Source organism: Hemicordylus capensis, chromosome 2 (assembly GCF_027244095.1).
Source record: "Hemicordylus capensis ecotype Gifberg chromosome 2, rHemCap1.1.pri, whole genome shotgun sequence".
NCBI lineage: Eukaryota > Metazoa > Chordata > Lepidosauria > Squamata > Cordylidae > Hemicordylus > Hemicordylus capensis.
This window is the reverse complement of record NC_069658.1, coordinates 21833121-21850355: the sequence shown is the minus strand read 5'-3', so window position 1 is coordinate 21850355 and position 17235 is coordinate 21833121. Positions and strand designations below refer to the sequence as shown.

General features: G+C 44.5%; 2 protein-coding genes across 3 annotated transcripts in view; both read left to right on the top strand.

Moving 5' to 3' along the window:
* The window catches only part of LOC128344985 (alpha-protein kinase 2-like), a 71056-nt gene extending 63673 nt beyond the window's left edge, over window positions 1-7383 (top strand). The window contains exon 6 of the mRNA XM_053296181.1: window positions 7251-7383. Coding sequence (XP_053152156.1) covers window positions 7251-7305 — 55 coding nt within the window. The 3' untranslated portion in view covers window positions 7306-7383. The remainder of the gene's footprint in view (window positions 1-7250) is intronic.
* The window catches only part of ALPK2 (alpha kinase 2), a 57913-nt gene continuing 47990 nt past the window's right edge, over window positions 7313-17235 (top strand). The window contains exons 1-5 of one of the 2 annotated variants that reach the window (XM_053296179.1): window positions 7313-10311; window positions 13229-13376; window positions 14898-15025; window positions 15125-15160; window positions 17170-17226. In XM_053296179.1, the coding sequence (XP_053152154.1) occupies window positions 7377-10311; window positions 13229-13376; window positions 14898-15025; window positions 15125-15160; window positions 17170-17226 (3304 nt within the window). In that variant the 5' untranslated portion in view covers window positions 7313-7376. The remainder of the gene's footprint in view (window positions 10312-13228; window positions 13377-14897; window positions 15026-15124; window positions 15161-17169; window positions 17227-17235) is intronic. The other variant, XM_053296180.1, reaches the window with a different exon arrangement.

The window sequence follows — 17235 nt, the reverse complement described above, 5'->3', positions numbered from 1 at the left end:
GGACCATGATATTACCTAAGGAACAGGGCAATGACTTGCTTAGAGCTGGGAAATGATTTAGAACATTGAATTAGATATTCACGGAGCACAGGAATGTCTATGAATCACGATTAGTTCAGGCCTGGCTCACCCATGTATATACATTGCTTGATTTCTTTACACTCAGCAGAATGTGCAAAAAGATTGGATAGTGCTAGACAGATGGGATTACTGCTGTACGCTAGCAGAGAGATGTAGGTGGCAGGCGGCGGCTAGATTTTTTAGCTGCTCCTCCCACCTGCCTGCCCACCTCTCTCCCTCTGCAGATGCACAGCCAGCTGCCCACAGGTTCACCTGTCTTCCTCTCTCCCTGTTGTTGGCAGCATCAAACAGCCGGCACATGGGCTAACGATGTCACTGTCCCAGGGTAGTAATGTCATTAGCCCATGCACCAGCTTTTTGCTGCTGGTGGTGATGAGGAGATTAAGGCTGGTGGGCGGGCGGGCGGGCGGGAGAGGAGTGGGTGGGCAGCTGAAGAGGCTGGCGGTGCATGGCTCCCCCCCAGCCCAGACCCCACCTGACCCCATTGGGCAGCTCGTGTTTGCTGAACATGGTTGCCCAGTGGTAGATCCATCCACTCCTGCTGCTGTAGTTGCTCTCTTGGACACAGTCCAGCATTAGTGATGGATGATCCCTTCTTTTGCAAGATACAAATGAGCAAACCACCCTTCTTCCTGTTTTTCAATTATTGGAGCTGCAGAAATGAAACATGCAGGCAAGACCACAGAAGTGCTTTTTCTGACAGAACCTGTATGGGTTTCCGAGCATAGTTGGGGACTGCGGACAGACGGAAGTTTTTATCTTCTGCCTATTTCTGAAAGTGCTGGAAATGTTATGATCTTTATGGAAACATAAATGGAGCACCTGTGGGCGAAAGGGAAGTACCAACATACCTGGGATAATCTGCAGATCTGTCAGTTTCACAAAACTCTGAAGGAAAAAGGGGGGCAGCCCCTCCAAACTGCTCTCTGCATCCTCTGAATCCACGAACATTCCACCCCAATGTACCTGAATGAAGCGGCATGTTCATGGACTCAGAGGGCAGTTAACAGACGACCAGGTGGACAGAGCTGATGGACTTCAGTGGTGAGGAGTGGGAAATGAGCTTGAACAAAAAGGGTAGGAAATGTCTCAGCTTGAAGAGTACTCCTCATGACAATCACAAACATTTCTGCTTCTGTGGGGGAAAGGTGCCTAAAACTTTCACCATGTTCAAGTTCAGGTAACACATGCACACCCGGAAAATACTGCTGGGTGCAGCAGCCTTATGGGGAAACCCATAAGCTTTCCAAAGCTCTGCTTACCGTCAGGGCTTCCTCCACAATGGTGGCATTTCGGACATGCTCTGATACATATTGGGCTTATGGATTCTACATTACGTTGTTCAGGAGTGACCAGGGCTAGCATACAGGGCCTCTTGATCCATCTGTGTCCAACAGCCCCTGTGGTGAGCCACTTGGGCTTACAGAGGAAAAGCTGAAACAGCTATATGGTCCTCCAGCCAAACCCCTGCTAAGAGGAACCCTTTAAAGGGGCAATTCTCTTATGGGGATAGGAATTGTCTCCATCTAAACCCAGCAAAGCATCCTTCCAGTGGCTGTTGCTGATGTCAACCTTTGTGTTTCTTTTTATATTGTGAATCTTTTGTGGATAGGGAATAACTTATTTGTTATTGATTTTTCTATATTAACTGCATTTAACACTTTTGTTGAAAAGCATATATAAATAGTCACAGTGGTCATAGTAGTAACTCCACTTACCCTGGCAGCCTATTGATTTCCCCAGATTAGGCCTGGCTATACATACTTCCAAATCAGGCTTAAGTGTGTGCTGAACAGCAAAAATTTTGATTTGATCTGGATGACCCTTTAGGTTCTTTCTAAACACATAAGAACATAAGAACAACCCTGCTGGATGAGGCCCAAGGCCCATCTAGTCCAACATCCTGTTGGGAGAGGAGAGCTGGTCTTGTGGTAGCAAGCATGACTTGTCCCCTTAGCTAAGCAGGGTCTGCCCTGGTTGCATATGAATGAGAGACAAGAAGTGTGAGCACTGTTAGATATTCCTCTCAGGGGACGGAGCCACTCTGGGAAGAGCAAAAGGTTTCAAGTTCCCTCCCTGGCTTCTCCAAGATAGGGCTGAGAGAATTCCTTCCTGCAACCTTGGAGAAGCCGCTGCCAGTCTGGGAAGACAATGCTGAGCTAGATAGACCAATGGTCTGACTCAGTATAGGGCAGTTTCCTATGTTCCTATGTTTTACACAGTGGCCCACCAGATGGAGATCTTTGCACTCTCTCCACACCATGCATAATTTTATAGACCTTTATCATGTCATCCCACATACGAACATAAGAACAGCCCTGCTGGATCAGCCCCAAGGAGGCCCATCTAGTCCAGCATCTTGTTTCGCACAGTGGCCCACCAGATGCCGCTGGAAGCCACAGGCAGGAGTTGAGGGCATGCCCTCTCTCCTGCTGTTACTCCCCCGCAACTGGTACTCAGAGGCATCCTGCCTTTGAGGTTGGAGGTGGCCTGTAGCCCTCCGACGAGACCTCTCCTCCATGAAGTTATCCAAACCCCTCTTAAAGCCATCCAGGTAACAACATGTCACCACATCCTGTGGCAGAGAGTTCCACAAGTGGATCACGCGTTGTGTGAAACAGTCATCTTTTTTTCTAAATGAAAAAGCCCCAGGTGTTATAGCCTTACCTTGCACAGAAGGTGCTTTAGCCCCCGAGCTTTCCTTTCTGTTCTTCTCTGCCTTCCTTGCTTGTCCTGCCTGCATTTCCCAAAAGATGATTTCATTGGAACATCGGAAGCTACCTTAGATCCTTGGCCTGTCTTGCTCAATATTGTCTACACTGACTAGCAGCAGCTTTCTAAGGTTTCAGGCAGGAGTCTTTTCCCGGCCCTACCTGGAGATGCCAGGGAGTGAACCTGGGACCTTTTGTCTGCAAAGCAGGTGCTCTTCCACTGAGCTGCAGTCCCTTCCCCAAAACTTTGATCCCACTATTAGCTGAGACTCAGGGAGGGGTTGGAAGGTACCAAGAACCAGTCAGGAAGATCAGACTGGCAAAATCCTAATCTGAACTTAAAGCTTTTATAACCCTTCCTGGAGCATTTCCAGACAGCAGACGTTACCACGGGTTTACTGCATGGCTATACTGTGAGTTCAAATTTGCCCCCCCCCAAACGATGCGAAAAGTAGATTTATTTATTTTTACCTCAGACATAAATCAGGGTATGCTCTATTGTGCAATGAAAAACCCGAATCGTGTCTGGAGTGCTCCCCGATAGCTCTCTGGGGTAAATCTGGCCAATATGTGAATTCACACCCTCCATTCTGGAGGAGAAGCAAGCTAAAAGCCCCACTTGGAAATGAAGAAAGCCAGTGAGCAGAGGCACTCCAGTGCTTGGGAATACTTTAGTGTCTAAAGAAATATTCTAACCTGTAGGCCTGCTGGCTCACCATATGGGGCAGCTGTGCTCAGATCCAAGGGGCTCCCACGTCTGCTCTTGGCACCTCCTGACCCTTGTCCCTCTAGCATCCTGCACGCCTGGCTGCTGCTGCTGCTGTTGTACATCCATCTGACTTTCATCTAAGGTCAGGAGAGGGCTGCTGTACGAAACAAGTAGGAGAAGTGTGGTTATTGCTGACCACATCCTTTCGGCTTCTCCAAAAACTGTTCCTCTTGTTTCAGAGACATGGCAACATCACAGCCTTCTAAAGAGGTTGTCTTTGTTTTCAAATGTTGCTGACTGAAATCATGAAACTTAAAAATGACTGTTTCTGAAAAAGAGAAGCCACCTACAAGCAGAGAGTTGCACAAGTCAGCATATATTAGAATCCCCTAAGTAATATCCTGCTTGATTTAATGGTTCTGCTAACTTGGGGACAGCTGTCTGTTTTCATTTTTCACACTGCTGCTTCATGCAGTGTGGGCAGACTGATCATATGATGTTAGCAAAATCCCAGCAAGTATTTAGTAAAAGGTTAGGTGTAATTTAGGTGGAGGCTGCAGTAAGCAACAAGACATGGAGCCGATTATTTGCACAAGCATAACCTTAACATGGAAATGGTGACCTTACAAGCTGAAAATGTGGTTGGGGGCAGGGATTCTCCTTACTGAAAAGAACTGAAAAAAATTGAATTAAAAGAATCGCAAATAAGCCTAAATTCCTGGAACAGCTTTCAAGTTGTTTTCTGAAATGTATTTGCATGGCAATTTTGGAACAGCACATTGAGTTTTTGGAATATACTCTGCAATCAGAAGAATAGAATAATCACTTGCATCAATAAATCAAGGTCTAGTTTACAGGTTTCCAACATCCTCTTTACTTTTGATCAAATTGTAGCCTTTCATGTTGATTCAGAAGAGGTACTGATTCATCGCTTTAACATTGTTCTGAGTTTTTAAAAAAGAAGAAGCTAAGCTATGGGGTTGCACAGAAAACCTAGAATTCTCTTTCTGCTAGCACATCCTGGTAGAAAGGCTGTAAGATCTTTTTGTTCAGGCTTGCTTTGACCCTGGTTAAGCAAGTAAGGGGTGAAACAATGTTAAGGGTGAATGAGAATTTGTAGCTCAGAGGTAGAGCGGCTGCTTTATATGTAGACCATCCTTGGTTCAATCCCTGGCATCTCCAAATAGAGCTCAGAAAGCCAGCGTGGTGTAGTGGTTAGAGTGCTGGACTAGGACCGGGGAGACCCGAGTTCAAATCCCCTTTCAGCCATGATACTAACTGGGTGACTCTGGGCCAGTCACTTCTCTCTCAGCCTAACCTACTTCACAGGGTTGTTGTGAGGAGAAACTCAAGTATGTAGTACACCGCTCTGGGCTCCTTGGAGGAAGAGCGGGATATAAAATGTAATAATAATAATAATAATAATATCAACGACCCATGCTTGAGAATCTGGAGAGCCATTGCCAGTCACTGTTGACCATACTGATCTAGGTGGGCCAGTGGCCCAACTTGGTATAAGGTCCTATAAGAACACAAGAATTGCTTTACTGATTCAGCCCAAGGTCCATCTAGTTCAGCATTTTGTTTCTAATAATGGCCAGTCAGATAGCTCAGGAAGCTCACAGGCAGAGCGTGAAGGTTTGTCTTCCCCTGTGGTTTGTCTTCATCATCTGGTAACCAGATGTTCCTGAACATGGAGGCTCTGTTTAGCTATTTGCTATGATATAGAATGATTGATACATCTATCCTATATGACAGGCACATCATGTTGCATTTGGGGAGGGTTTGTAGCTCAATTGTAGACCACCTGCTTTGCATGCAGAAGACCCCAGGTTTCCTGGCAGCCCCAGGTAGGGCTGGGAAAGACCCCTCTCTGAAACGCTGAAGAGCCACTGCCTGTAAGGCAGCTTTGTATGATAGTTTAATATTTCAATGGGCTGTTTATGTGTGTGTTTATTTACTGGTTTGTTAATTAATGCACAGAAGCAGGTGAATCCAATAGCTGTACTAATACTTTCTCTCCTACCTCTCATCTGTAACCACTCATTTTGCACTACATCGGGAACTTGAGGATAGGCCCATGGTGCACTGCTAAGTCCCATTGATTTCAATGGGGAGGTTAAGTATGTGCTTCCGTTTTCTTTCCACACTACAATCAAAGATATTTAAGAGTTCAGTTTTGACCAATGCGTGCCCCTATGGTTGCAGCCCAGTTCACTGCTTGTGCTGATGCAAATTCTATTAATATTGAATTGGGCTCATGACAACCTTAGTGCCATTACTCACATCAAGTATATTAGGAATATTAGGTATCAAATGGATGCTTTCATTCTTTCTGATGAAAGACAGACCATTGCAGAGGGCCTTTCAGATGGTAATAATAAATTACAGGATGTGAAAAGCTTTTGTGCATATTCTAAGCTCACCTTCCACATACTCACATTGAAGTGATCCTCACGATCGCTGCAGGAGGCTACCGCCTTCTGCAGGGAGGAAGTCTGAAAGTGCTTACCTCCCCACAGATGATAACTTCCACCTCTTTGGGCAGCCGGCTCCGTCATGGAGCCAGCGGGCACTGCAGGCATCGGGGGCCATGTGGCCCCCAGAAGTTCCAGGATGCCCCACACAAGTGTGTGGAACATCCTGGAGAGACCCCCGAGCCCAGGAGGCTGCTTGCAGCCACCCGGTTGGGGGTCTACTTGTGTGTCACAGCACACTACGGTGACACAAGAGCAACCAAATGAGGTTAATGGAGCACTCGCTCCATTAACCTCATTTAAAGGGAGGGGTAATTAGGTGGGCTAGCCACCTGGGGAGCACCGGGTTCACCTGCGAGCCCGGTGGTTCCCACAGTCACTGGAAAGGGGGCTAAGCTCCCTTAGCCCGCTTTCCAGTGATCGTGGGAATAGCCTCATTGGCTTCCTTCTCCTTCCCAGCTCTGTTCAGACACTCAGCAGGGACCTCATGCAGTTTCCACAGCTCCACCTGCTGGCTAGCTCTTGCTTTCTGAGAAGAATGTGTCCCTTTTGCATCACAGGTACTGCTTTTCTGATGAATGGGGGAAAGGGATCAGTTCTTTTTTGAAAGCAAGAGCTGGCAGGCAGGTGGCGCTGTGAAAATCATGCAAGATCCCTTCTTGGTAACTGAACAGCGTGTCAGTTTTCACTTGGAAAGAGGATGGAAGCTTGTGTGTGTGTGTGTGTGTGTGTGTGTGTGTGTGTGTGTGTGTGTGAAGGGTGGGTAAAATCCCACTTAGAATTTGTGCAAAAGCTGTCACATTGCATTGTTTACTGCCATCTAGAAGGACCCAAAGTCAGCCCCGTACTGTAATTTAGGGCAATGAGCATTTTTCTGTCTAGTATTCTTGTCTGCTCTACCTAATTGGCTTTCATACTGATTATCCAAATTCTGAAATCATTAATACAAGAGCTCATGACAAGTTCCAGGTAGGAAAGTGGTGATCAGGGAGATTCTGTGGCTGGAGTCTCCTTTTCTTTTCTTTTCTTTTTTGCTTTGGGTTTTGGTTTTGGTTTTGGTGTGTGTGTGAGGGAAGGGTTTGTATAGTAAAATGTTGCGTATTTATTTATATTCTATATAAAGTTGGAAGAGGGAAATGCATTATGCTGAAAGTTGAAAAAGTTGTCATTAATTTCCTATTTGTTATCATGTATGTTTGTTAAAAAAATTCATCCTGTCTGAAAAATTATTAATAAAAATATCTTTTTATTTCTTCCCTACATTTCTTCTAGGCAGAAAAAAAAGAAACTGAAATTGAAAGCATACCACCAATCAGTGATGAACTAAAACTATTTATAACTGAACCTGAGTTAGAGGAGAGATTTGTTTTGACATCTTCTCTGGCAAAAAGTGTATCTATGGGTGCTGGAAACCTAGCACTGGAAAAGCTTAGTGGCAGAAATGGCTTTCAGATAGACAATACAGTGCCGGAAAACTCCTCAGGACATTATGTACCCAATGGAACATGTGATGTGCAGGAGCCATGCTGGGATCGAACTTTTCAGGTCACACCCATGGACTATACAGACAGCCATAGCCCTGATGCTCTCAGTTGCACCACCGTCACTTCAAAGCAAAAAGGCTTATATGACATTTTGACTCCTTCTCCTATAGCTCTGGCTGACCCGCATATGAAAAAAGGGAAAGCATGTGGAGAAAAGCCCCATGATGTCAATGAGGTAAAAACAGGCAGTGATACTCCATGCACTGAATATCTTTCCCAAGTAGATTTCCAAACAGCCTTGGAATCTAGGGAACCTGAGGACAGAGATGCTGATTTATCATCAATGCACGAGCAACTGCAGAAACTTCTTTATGAGGAAGAAGACTGGGGTTATGACTTCACTTGTACCAGCAGCGAGGTTAAGCGTTTAGCAGCTGGGACTGACGTTGCCAAGGAGGTTGAAGGACTGATCATTACTGGGGATGTAAGTGCTGGACAGCATGTGTCAGCCAATTTAACAGAAGATAATCAGCTTGTCACAGAATTGGCAACTGTAATGAATGGCTGCACTGATTTTAACAGCCTGCTAAAAACAGATGAAGCATGTAGCAGGACATCCATGGGCAATAGCTCTCTCCCGCTACCTGTAGAATCAGATGCCATGTGTCTGTGCTCTGCCTTTGGACATGAAACACAAAAGCCATCTGCTCATCTTTTAAGCAGCAGTCTTGTAAATGCAGAAACACATTTGTGGAATAAAGACAGCAAGACACAGCCTGATCATAATAGATCTATTCAGATGTCTACTTCTCAGGAAGGAACAATTATAAGTGATAATGTTTTGTTGTCTTGTGGAACAGAATCTCCATTCAAACTGAAAGAAGTTACAAACCAAACTTTAGAACGAGAAATGTTATCAGGTGTCCCTACTAATTATCTAGGCCAATTGCATTATATCGAACAGGATGTTCATTGTACAGATGGCCCCATAGCAAAGCAGGCTGATGAGATGCCTGCTGAAGAGTTTCATGTTACATTATGCCATTCAAGAATAAAAGAGCGTGCTAATCTTGCCGAGCTTTCAGTGAAAGAGGATTCATCCAGTAATTTCCCTGGCAAAAATATGGATCAATTTACAAGTGAAGAACACTCTTCAGTTAAAGCAGTCGATAAAAGCACTAAAGATAAATTTCAGGAGAAAAGAACTGAGTCAGACACGAAAGCACAAAGTGGCAGTAATTGTGGCATTTATCATGTTTTGAGAGGTAATAATAGTAAAGATTTTCAAGCTGAATCTGATGCACAGAATTACGGTTACTATATTCAAGAACATAATTCCGTAATCGCCACTGAATCTCAAGTAGATCAGGATGGACTAGGAGATTCTAGCCAGGACAACAAAAGAATCAAGAGAGGCATGCAAGAACCAGTGTTCACAGCATCATATAAAGTTAGCTTCTTGACTGAACTTCTGTTAGAAATAAACAAGGATGATAAAAATGATCTGATCTATGAATGGGGGGACTTGGAAGCGACTACCAAACAAAGTGCCCCAGAATCTAAACATGTCTTAGAGATGGCACCATCCAAGTCTCAACAAAGGGGAAATGATTCTAGCATTGTTGGCTTTTTTTGTGAAATGGTGGAAGGGTTAGGAATGGGTTCTGCATGCACTCTGTCTGAATCTGGGGTATCAACAGCCCTAAATACCATGCATCCTTCAGCTATCGGAAATGAGTGTAGCAGGAATGACTGGGACTCTCAGAATGCTACCAATAAGGCAGGCAATGTTATGATTTCTACTGATGGGAATCAGCCAAAACGTGTGTGCAAAGGTGATAAAAATGCCCTGGTGACAAATTATTCCAGAACTGAAAGTATAATGCAAACTGAACTCAGGCAGATTGAATTTCAGAAGGATAAGAATGCACAAGCACCTGAACTGCAGCAAGATCAGTGTCAAAGGGTGAAGGAAAAAAGTAAGACTCAAACTGCCCAGTATGACAGAGAAAGAGAAATGCCTATGGCACATGATATTGAGGAAACTGAAGTGGAACCTTATATGCAAGCTCTAATGGATTCAGAAGAACAGAAACACTCTGGGCATGATCGCACTGAACTACAAGAAAGAAACCAAGAAGTAGAAGAAGCAAGTCACACCAAAATAATCCCATGCGAAAGCGATGCCAAAGAAAATCAAAAGTCCATGGAATGTGACCTAGAGGCAGCTGAAGTGGAGCCTTACATGATGGCACTTGTTAATTCCAGAGAGATGTATTCTTGGCATGATAGCATAAACAATGTGCATCCATCCATGATCCCTTCCAGTGAGCAAACTGATGTGTCTGTGGGAGAATTAGTGAGTGAATCTGCAGCTATATCTATGGGCCACAGTCCAGCTGGGGCATTCACTGCTTGTGAGAGTCCAACTCTCAGTTCATCAGAGCATGCAATGGGGACATTAGTCAGCATCTCACCTGGTGCCTCTGAGAGCAGTCATCATTCTCAGGAACGGCTGCCACAGGGCAAAACTCAGCCGTGCTTCTTAGCAGCAACTGCAGATGATCCATGTGCATTAAAAGGAGAGAGGGCAAAGTCGCAGGAGGCATACAGACTCTGCAAACCACCTTCAACTCATAATAGCCTTGAGGACGTGAAGCGTAAGCAAGAAATAGTAAAGAAGAAAATGGTGTCAAAGGTGCAAGTGAAGAAACCGCGCCTTGAAGCTAAGGAAAATGTTTGCAAAAATGCCAGCTGTGTTAAAAAAGTCTTGAAAGCTGAGGCAGGTTTGACTCACAAAGAAGATAAGAGAGAGCAACGGAAACTGCCTTGCAAAAAAGATAGCAAAGGTATGCTCAGAAACTGACTTTATGACTGTATTAATACATCAGCTGTTTTCTGGCAGCAGATCTCCCACCCTCAGGCAGAGATCTTTCCTACTTCTGGAGGCCTTTCTAGGTGGAGTTGCTAGGTATTGGATGACATCCTCACTAACTGCGCACCCATGTGCCAGTTAGAAGTGTCCCCACTGCAGAGAGCTAGCTGCACAACCCTCAGGGACATATTTTTGGGTAGAATAGGGCACTTCCAGGGCAAAGAGAGAGAGGAGAACGTATCTCCCTCCACCCCCCATGCAATAAATGCTGTGAAGTTCTGGAAGTTCTCTGCAGTAGGGATGCTTCTTCTCGGCACACAAGCACATGGTTAGTGAGCATGTCAGATGTTACATCTGGGGTCTTATGTGTACAAAGCATGAGCCATACCACTGAGTTATGGGCCCGCCCCAATCTAATATTGTTTATTAGAAGATAATTCCTTTTATATGATATTGTTCCATGAAATTGCTATTGTTGACCAGGAAGTTGAACCATTAAAATTTTGGATTCAGTTCTAGTTCAGGTTCCTTGGTATTTTTCTTGCTCAGGTTCCTCAGTTCAGTTCCAGTTCAGATGCACATGGTTAGATGTCCTCTCTAACCATGTGCCCGCATGCTGTGAAGAAGCGCCCCTACTTTGAGAGCTTCACTGTGATTATCTCATGGAGGGGGGATTTTTGCTGATTTCTTCTTCCTCCAGAAATGCCCTGGACAAGGGATATGCAAACCCTAGCTGGCTCGATGTCGAACTGGCTGGCTCGACAGGGTTCCGGTTGAGCCAAATTGGACCTGGTTTGGCTTAAAACAACTCAGAGCATACTGAAAATGGGAATCCAGTAAGGATCCCCCTTCACCAGTAAAGGAGGGGACCAGGGGGCTTAAATAAAAAGAGTTGGGGCGGGAGGGAAGTACATTTTGAATCTCTGATTTGCTGCTGCCAGTGGCAGCAGCACCTGTAGCAGTCGCGGAGGTGGTTGGGGGTGGCAGCGGAGGTTCCCCACCCCTGCCAAACCAAGCAGGCCCGGTTCGGGCCTCTGTGTGTGTGCAGAGGTTAAAAAAAGGCCATGCATGCACAGATGCTATTTTTTAACCTCTGTGCATGCACAGAGACCCTAACTGGGCCCAAAATGGGCCTGCTCCCTCCAGCAGGGGTGGGGTGGGGATCCCAGCTGCCACCCCCAACTTCTGCAACCACTGTCAGCAGGGGCAAATTTGAGGCAAAACTTTTACTTTCCTCCTGCCCCAACTCTTTTTATTTAAGCCCCCTGGTCCCCCCACTTCCCTTATACTGGTAAAAGGGAATCCTTACTGGATTCCACTTTACCAGTACGGCCTTGAACCCCACTAAAGCAGGTTTGAATTCAAGCCGAACAGGTTTGGGTATGCACAAAACCAGACCAGACTCGGTTCAGCTTGAGTCCGGTTTGACTCACGGAAGCAGGTTTTCCAGTTTTGTGCACATCGCTACCCTGGACCACCCAAAAATACATTCCTGAGGGCTGTGCAACCCTCAGGGTCTTTTTTTGAAAATCATTCCCCCTTGCAGTGGGGACCCCTTCTTCCCAGTATGTGGGTACATGGTTAGTCAGGATGTTAGCCAATGACCTTTTGAAAAGTGGTTCAGTAATGAATTTCAACATTTTCATACTGGTTTTGAACTAGTTTAGATACATTTCATGTGGAATAATGTCAGACTCTTGCCTGCAGTGAAACTCTATAAATGACCACAGTAACCACTTAAGAACTTGAGGAAAAATATTTAACATTTTTAATCTGTTTATTTTTGAATTTATAAAGCTTTTGCAAGCCAGATACATGCAAACTGATACAATTACAAGCTGAGTGCTTGCTTACTGAAATGCTGATTTAAATCCAGTTTTTGTTTTTTAGGGGTTTGGTTCAGGACAGGTTCAAGGGAGACAAGAATATGACATCAGTCTCTGACAGGGGCCTGTACCTAGGTTCACTTTTGAAATGTACAGTCATTCACACAAAAACATGTATGAGTATAGAGACATCTGAACTAGGGGTGTTTCAAGCCTTAATTGGGAGCGGGGAGCAGGAACTTTAAGAAAGAGGAGAGCAGGTCTTTACCTTCTCTCTGCCACCCTATGCAGCTTTCTCCTGGGCCAGCACTCGGCCAAAGTACCCCTGTGTGGTGCCAGCATGCACATGGCATCCACACATGGCATCCACACAGTACTCCCACATGGGAGTACTTGCGCCAAGCACCTGCACCACCCCAGCAGGAAGCTGCATGGGGCAGCAGAGAGCAGGTGAGGACCTGCTCTCCTCTTTCTTAAAGCTCCCACTCCCCACTCCCAACCAAGGCTTGAACTGGAGCTCGAACCACAGTTCGAGCACACCATTAATCTGTACAACATAATGTCTGAATAGGACTATAGAACAACTTTATTTTAAAGCTTGATTTGTTTTTAATCAGCAAAAAGAATAGAACTTCCACATATTTCATGGCAGTGGCAAGTACATCGTCGTCGTCATCATTATTGATGTATAATCTAATCTGAGGGGACAAATCAGTCCTCCAGTCCTTCCCTCCTTCTAGGTAAAGTGTGTGCTGTGCTGTCAAATCGATTCTGACTCCTGGGCTCACAGAGCCCTGTGGTTTTCTTTGGTAGAATACAGGAGGGGTTTACCATTGCCTCCTCTCGCGCAGTATGAGATGTTGCCTTTCAGCATCTTCCTATATCACTGCTGCCTGATATAGATGTTTCCCATAGTCTGGGAAACATACCAACAGGGATTCAAACCAGCAAGCTTCTGCTTGTTAGTCAAGCATTTCCCCACCGCACCATGTAAGGTGACTCCCTCCTTCTACTAAAGTTTTATTGTTCATTTAATATCTTTACACAATTGTGTTTTTTTTCAAGCCCCCAAATTGCTGAAGAAAATCCAGGCAGAACTATTCTCTGATTTCTCTGGAAATATCAAATTATGCTGTCAGTTTGGCGAAATTAATGAAGATTCCACCATTACATGGACTAAAGACTCCAAACTACTAACCCGAGTTCAAAGAAGGTAAAGGGAGCAAACAGAGGAAGCATATTTTAACATCTTTTACAATGCCTTTTGAAAGGGAGGAGGAGGATACATATTCTGATGACCAAAGCTCTGGGTGGTGATCTGGGTGGTCTCGCAAATAGCCTCTGCACATGTGCAGAGGTCAGTAAAATGCCCGCCCCCCATACATACACACATGCACAGAGGCCCAAACCAGGCCAGAGAAGGTCTGAGTAGCCGACCCATGCTACTCAGCGGGAGGCCAGCGGGGTGTGTGGTGTGGTGTGTGGATCTGCCACTGCCCCCCATAGCTGCAGCCACTTACTCCCCTCCTGCCCCCTCTATATTAGGAAAGCCCCCCTGCCTGTATTGGTAAAGGGGAATCCTCACCATATTTCCCTTTACCAGTATAGCTCCGAGTCAGCTTGGTTTGAACTGGGCCTGGTTCAGCTCAGACTGCCTGAGGCCGGTCCAGTTCAACCCCGAACCCACTGAGCCAACCCTAGTTTTTCTCCATCTTGGATTCTAATTCAAGGCAAGCTGGAGAATAGCTCCTTCCTCTATCTGGCTGCCGCTCTGGTCACTAAGAAAGTAGCAGGGAGAACTCTCATTCCCCTCTTCCTCCTCTTCCATTCTTTCCCTCCCTGGAGCATGGAATGATGGGAGATGTAGATGACATCAGGTGCCCCTGGAAAAACTACATTACGTCTACAGAGACGTAGGTTTTGGTCGGTATAAAAATGTGAAAAATAAAATAATAAATAAAACAATAAACAAACAAATAAATTTCCTGCTGTGATTCTGATGTGAGGGACAGGGGAGGAACAGTATGAGAGATAGGGAGGGAGAATATGAGGATAGCAGAGAAAGTGAGACCCCAGCCTCATGACCTCCCTCCCTACCACAGCAGCCACAGTGGTGGAGAAGGAGAAGGGAAGAAGGAGATACAAACAGCAGCCAACAGACAAGTAATTACCAGTGCAGTTTAAACCCACAAGTTTTTTGCTCCCCGACTAACTGGGTAAAGAGGCATCTTTCAAAGTAGTGGTTCTCTTTATAGTTAACAGGGCCAACTATCCCTATCCAACACCAGCACAGCGTCCCTCCTGTGACTGTTGTTGGGACCTCCCCTATATTATTTTCCAATGTAAACCACTTTGAGAACTCATTTGTTGAAAAGTAGTAGATAAATAATTGTCCGGTAATTGCTAGTCCCAACCCAAATCAAGGCTGAGGGAACTCACCCATCTCAATTCAGTTGAGTCCTTATTTGGTACGTCAGTTGTTCATCACTTTTATTATCTAATGAAAGCTCAGTCACGAACAAAGACTGATGCAGAAGCAGGTTGAGAAGAACCACTGAAGAACAATCTCATAATAAAATGAATAAGGAAGGAACGGGTGAATGGTACTTTCATGTTGTCATTGAGGCATGCTCTTTGCCATACTGCATAGACTCCAAGGATGCAAACCTCGGAAAAGCTAAGTATTGAAATGAGTGAAAAAACATGAACCTTCAAATGTTAACATCTCTTCTAGTGCAGGAGATGACTTTCCAGTCTCTTTGGCAATAGTTCAAGCTGGTAAAAAAGACCAAGGACTCTATTACTGTTGCTTGAAGAATACGTATGGGAAAGCAACTGCAGAGTTCAACCTGACTTCTGAAGGTAAAGGCTAACTTACTGTTTCTTTAATACAAAAGACACATCTGCAATTGCCATTTTGCAGTCTAGATTCATACCATGTTGCTTTTCCTTTCTCTACAGTATTGGAACACCTTTCCAGTTTTCAGGATGTGGAAGGTAAGATCACTCACCATTTTTCCTATATGTACCTTTGGAAAATTGTGCCAAGTCATAACCACAGATCTGCATATGTCCCATGTCCATAACTTTACTAATTTAATCCAGAGCTCACTAGGTCTTAGCCTCAGAACCAGTCCTCGAGCACATGAAATGGTAAAAAGGACTAGAGAGCCTGGCAAAATGAATGTAAGTTTATGACAAGGAAAGCAGACAAACAATGAAGCACATTGCTCAAACACTTTTACCAACAATAAAAAAATATTGCAAATTGTGTTAGGAAGCAGTTGACAAAAGCTTGACTATGTTTGACTGCATTGCAGTTGTTTGTATAGTGGGTTGGTGTTCTTGTGTATGATGATATATTTTGTGTTTGCTGTAAGATTTTGTCTGGTCATTGACTGTAAAAAACTTAGATTTGATTGGAATAAAAAAATTATTCAGCACACCAGAAACAGGAAACCAGGCAAGGAGGCAATTGGACCATTTCATGAGAGAGGAGTTCAAGGAGTTAGCAGGAAAACTGAATGAATTCTGCTTTTAGTGAAGAAGATATAAGACAAAACTGAGTCAAATAAAGGTGACAAAAGGTGACGTTGTCAGCTTATCAACAAATTAAACATGGAACTGGGTGGCATCCATCCAGAGTTCTTCTATAATGTGGGTGGAAAATGGCTGATCTAACAAAAAAACCTTGTCCCTAAAGTCAGCCTGTATTCCAGAGGATTGGAAAGTAGCCAATGTAACATCAGTCCTTCAAAAGGATTCAGATGGGAGCCAGGAGATTATACACCATTTTGCTTAATGTCTGCCCCAGGAAAATTGGTGGAAAGCTTTATTAAAGACAGACTTATTAAGCATATAGAGGAGTAAGTCTTGCTGAGGGAGAATCAGCATGGCTTCTGTAAAGGGAATTCCTGCCTCACCAACTGAGTTCTTTGATAGTGTCGAGTGGGGCTATATATTTGGACTTCCAGAAAGGTTTTGACAAAGTCTCTCACCAAAGGTTCCATAGTGAACTTAGTTATGGAATAGGAGGACATGCCCTCTCATGGCTAATTGGTTCAATAACAGAAAGCAGAGAGGACAGAAAACTATTCTACAATGAGAGAGAAAAGGAGCCGGACCACCCAACGATCTATATTAGGACCAGTGCGATTTAGTTGGTTAATACATTTTCTGGAGTAAGTGGTGAGTAGTAAAGTGAGCATGTTTGTGGATGACAACAAATTATTCAGGATGGTGAAAACCCAAGCAGCAAAGAGCTGTGAAAAGACCTGACTGGACAGGCAACGACATGGCCAATCAGGTTTCATGTGGCTTAAGTGCAAAGTGATGCACTTTGGGACAAAAGATCCAAAATTTACCTATACACAGGTCAACCGGTTGTTCAGTCTTCTGCCAATGTTTCCAATTGGCCTGCTCTGCTGCAGTAGTAAAGGAAGCAGCAGCAGTCTTACACAAAAGCTCAAGTGTGCAAACACTTAAAGTTGCACACCAGCACTTCAGGAGCGCAACTCCCATTGGAAACCATGGTGTATGAGTGTGCAACATGTTGGCAACTGATGGAGGTCTGAACTGATGATGACTAACCAGGAAAGAGATCTTGGGTTGTGGTGGATAGTTGAGTTAAAATTCTTGACCCAGTGTGTATGGCAGCTCTGAAAAGGGCTAACTCCATGCAAGGGACTGAATGGAAAATAACTGAAAATAAAGTAACAAGCATCATAATGCCCTTCTACAAACCTATTGTCTGGTTGCAGCTGGAATACCATGTACAGTTCTGGTTGCCTCATTTCAGAAAGGATGTTGTAGAGCTGGAAAAGGTGCAGGAAAGGGCAACCAAAATGATCGAGAAGTTGGATCACCTTTTCTATAAGAAAATGATAACGTAACTTTTTTGTTTAGGAAAAAAAGATACCTAAGAGGGGACATTAAAGAGACTTTTAAACTTCTGCATAGTGTGGAGAAAGTGGAATGAGTATTTTCTCTCTCTCTCATAATGCTAGAACTTGAGTCATCCAATGAAATAACAGTGACAATAGATTCAGGACAGACAAAAGAAAGTAAGTACT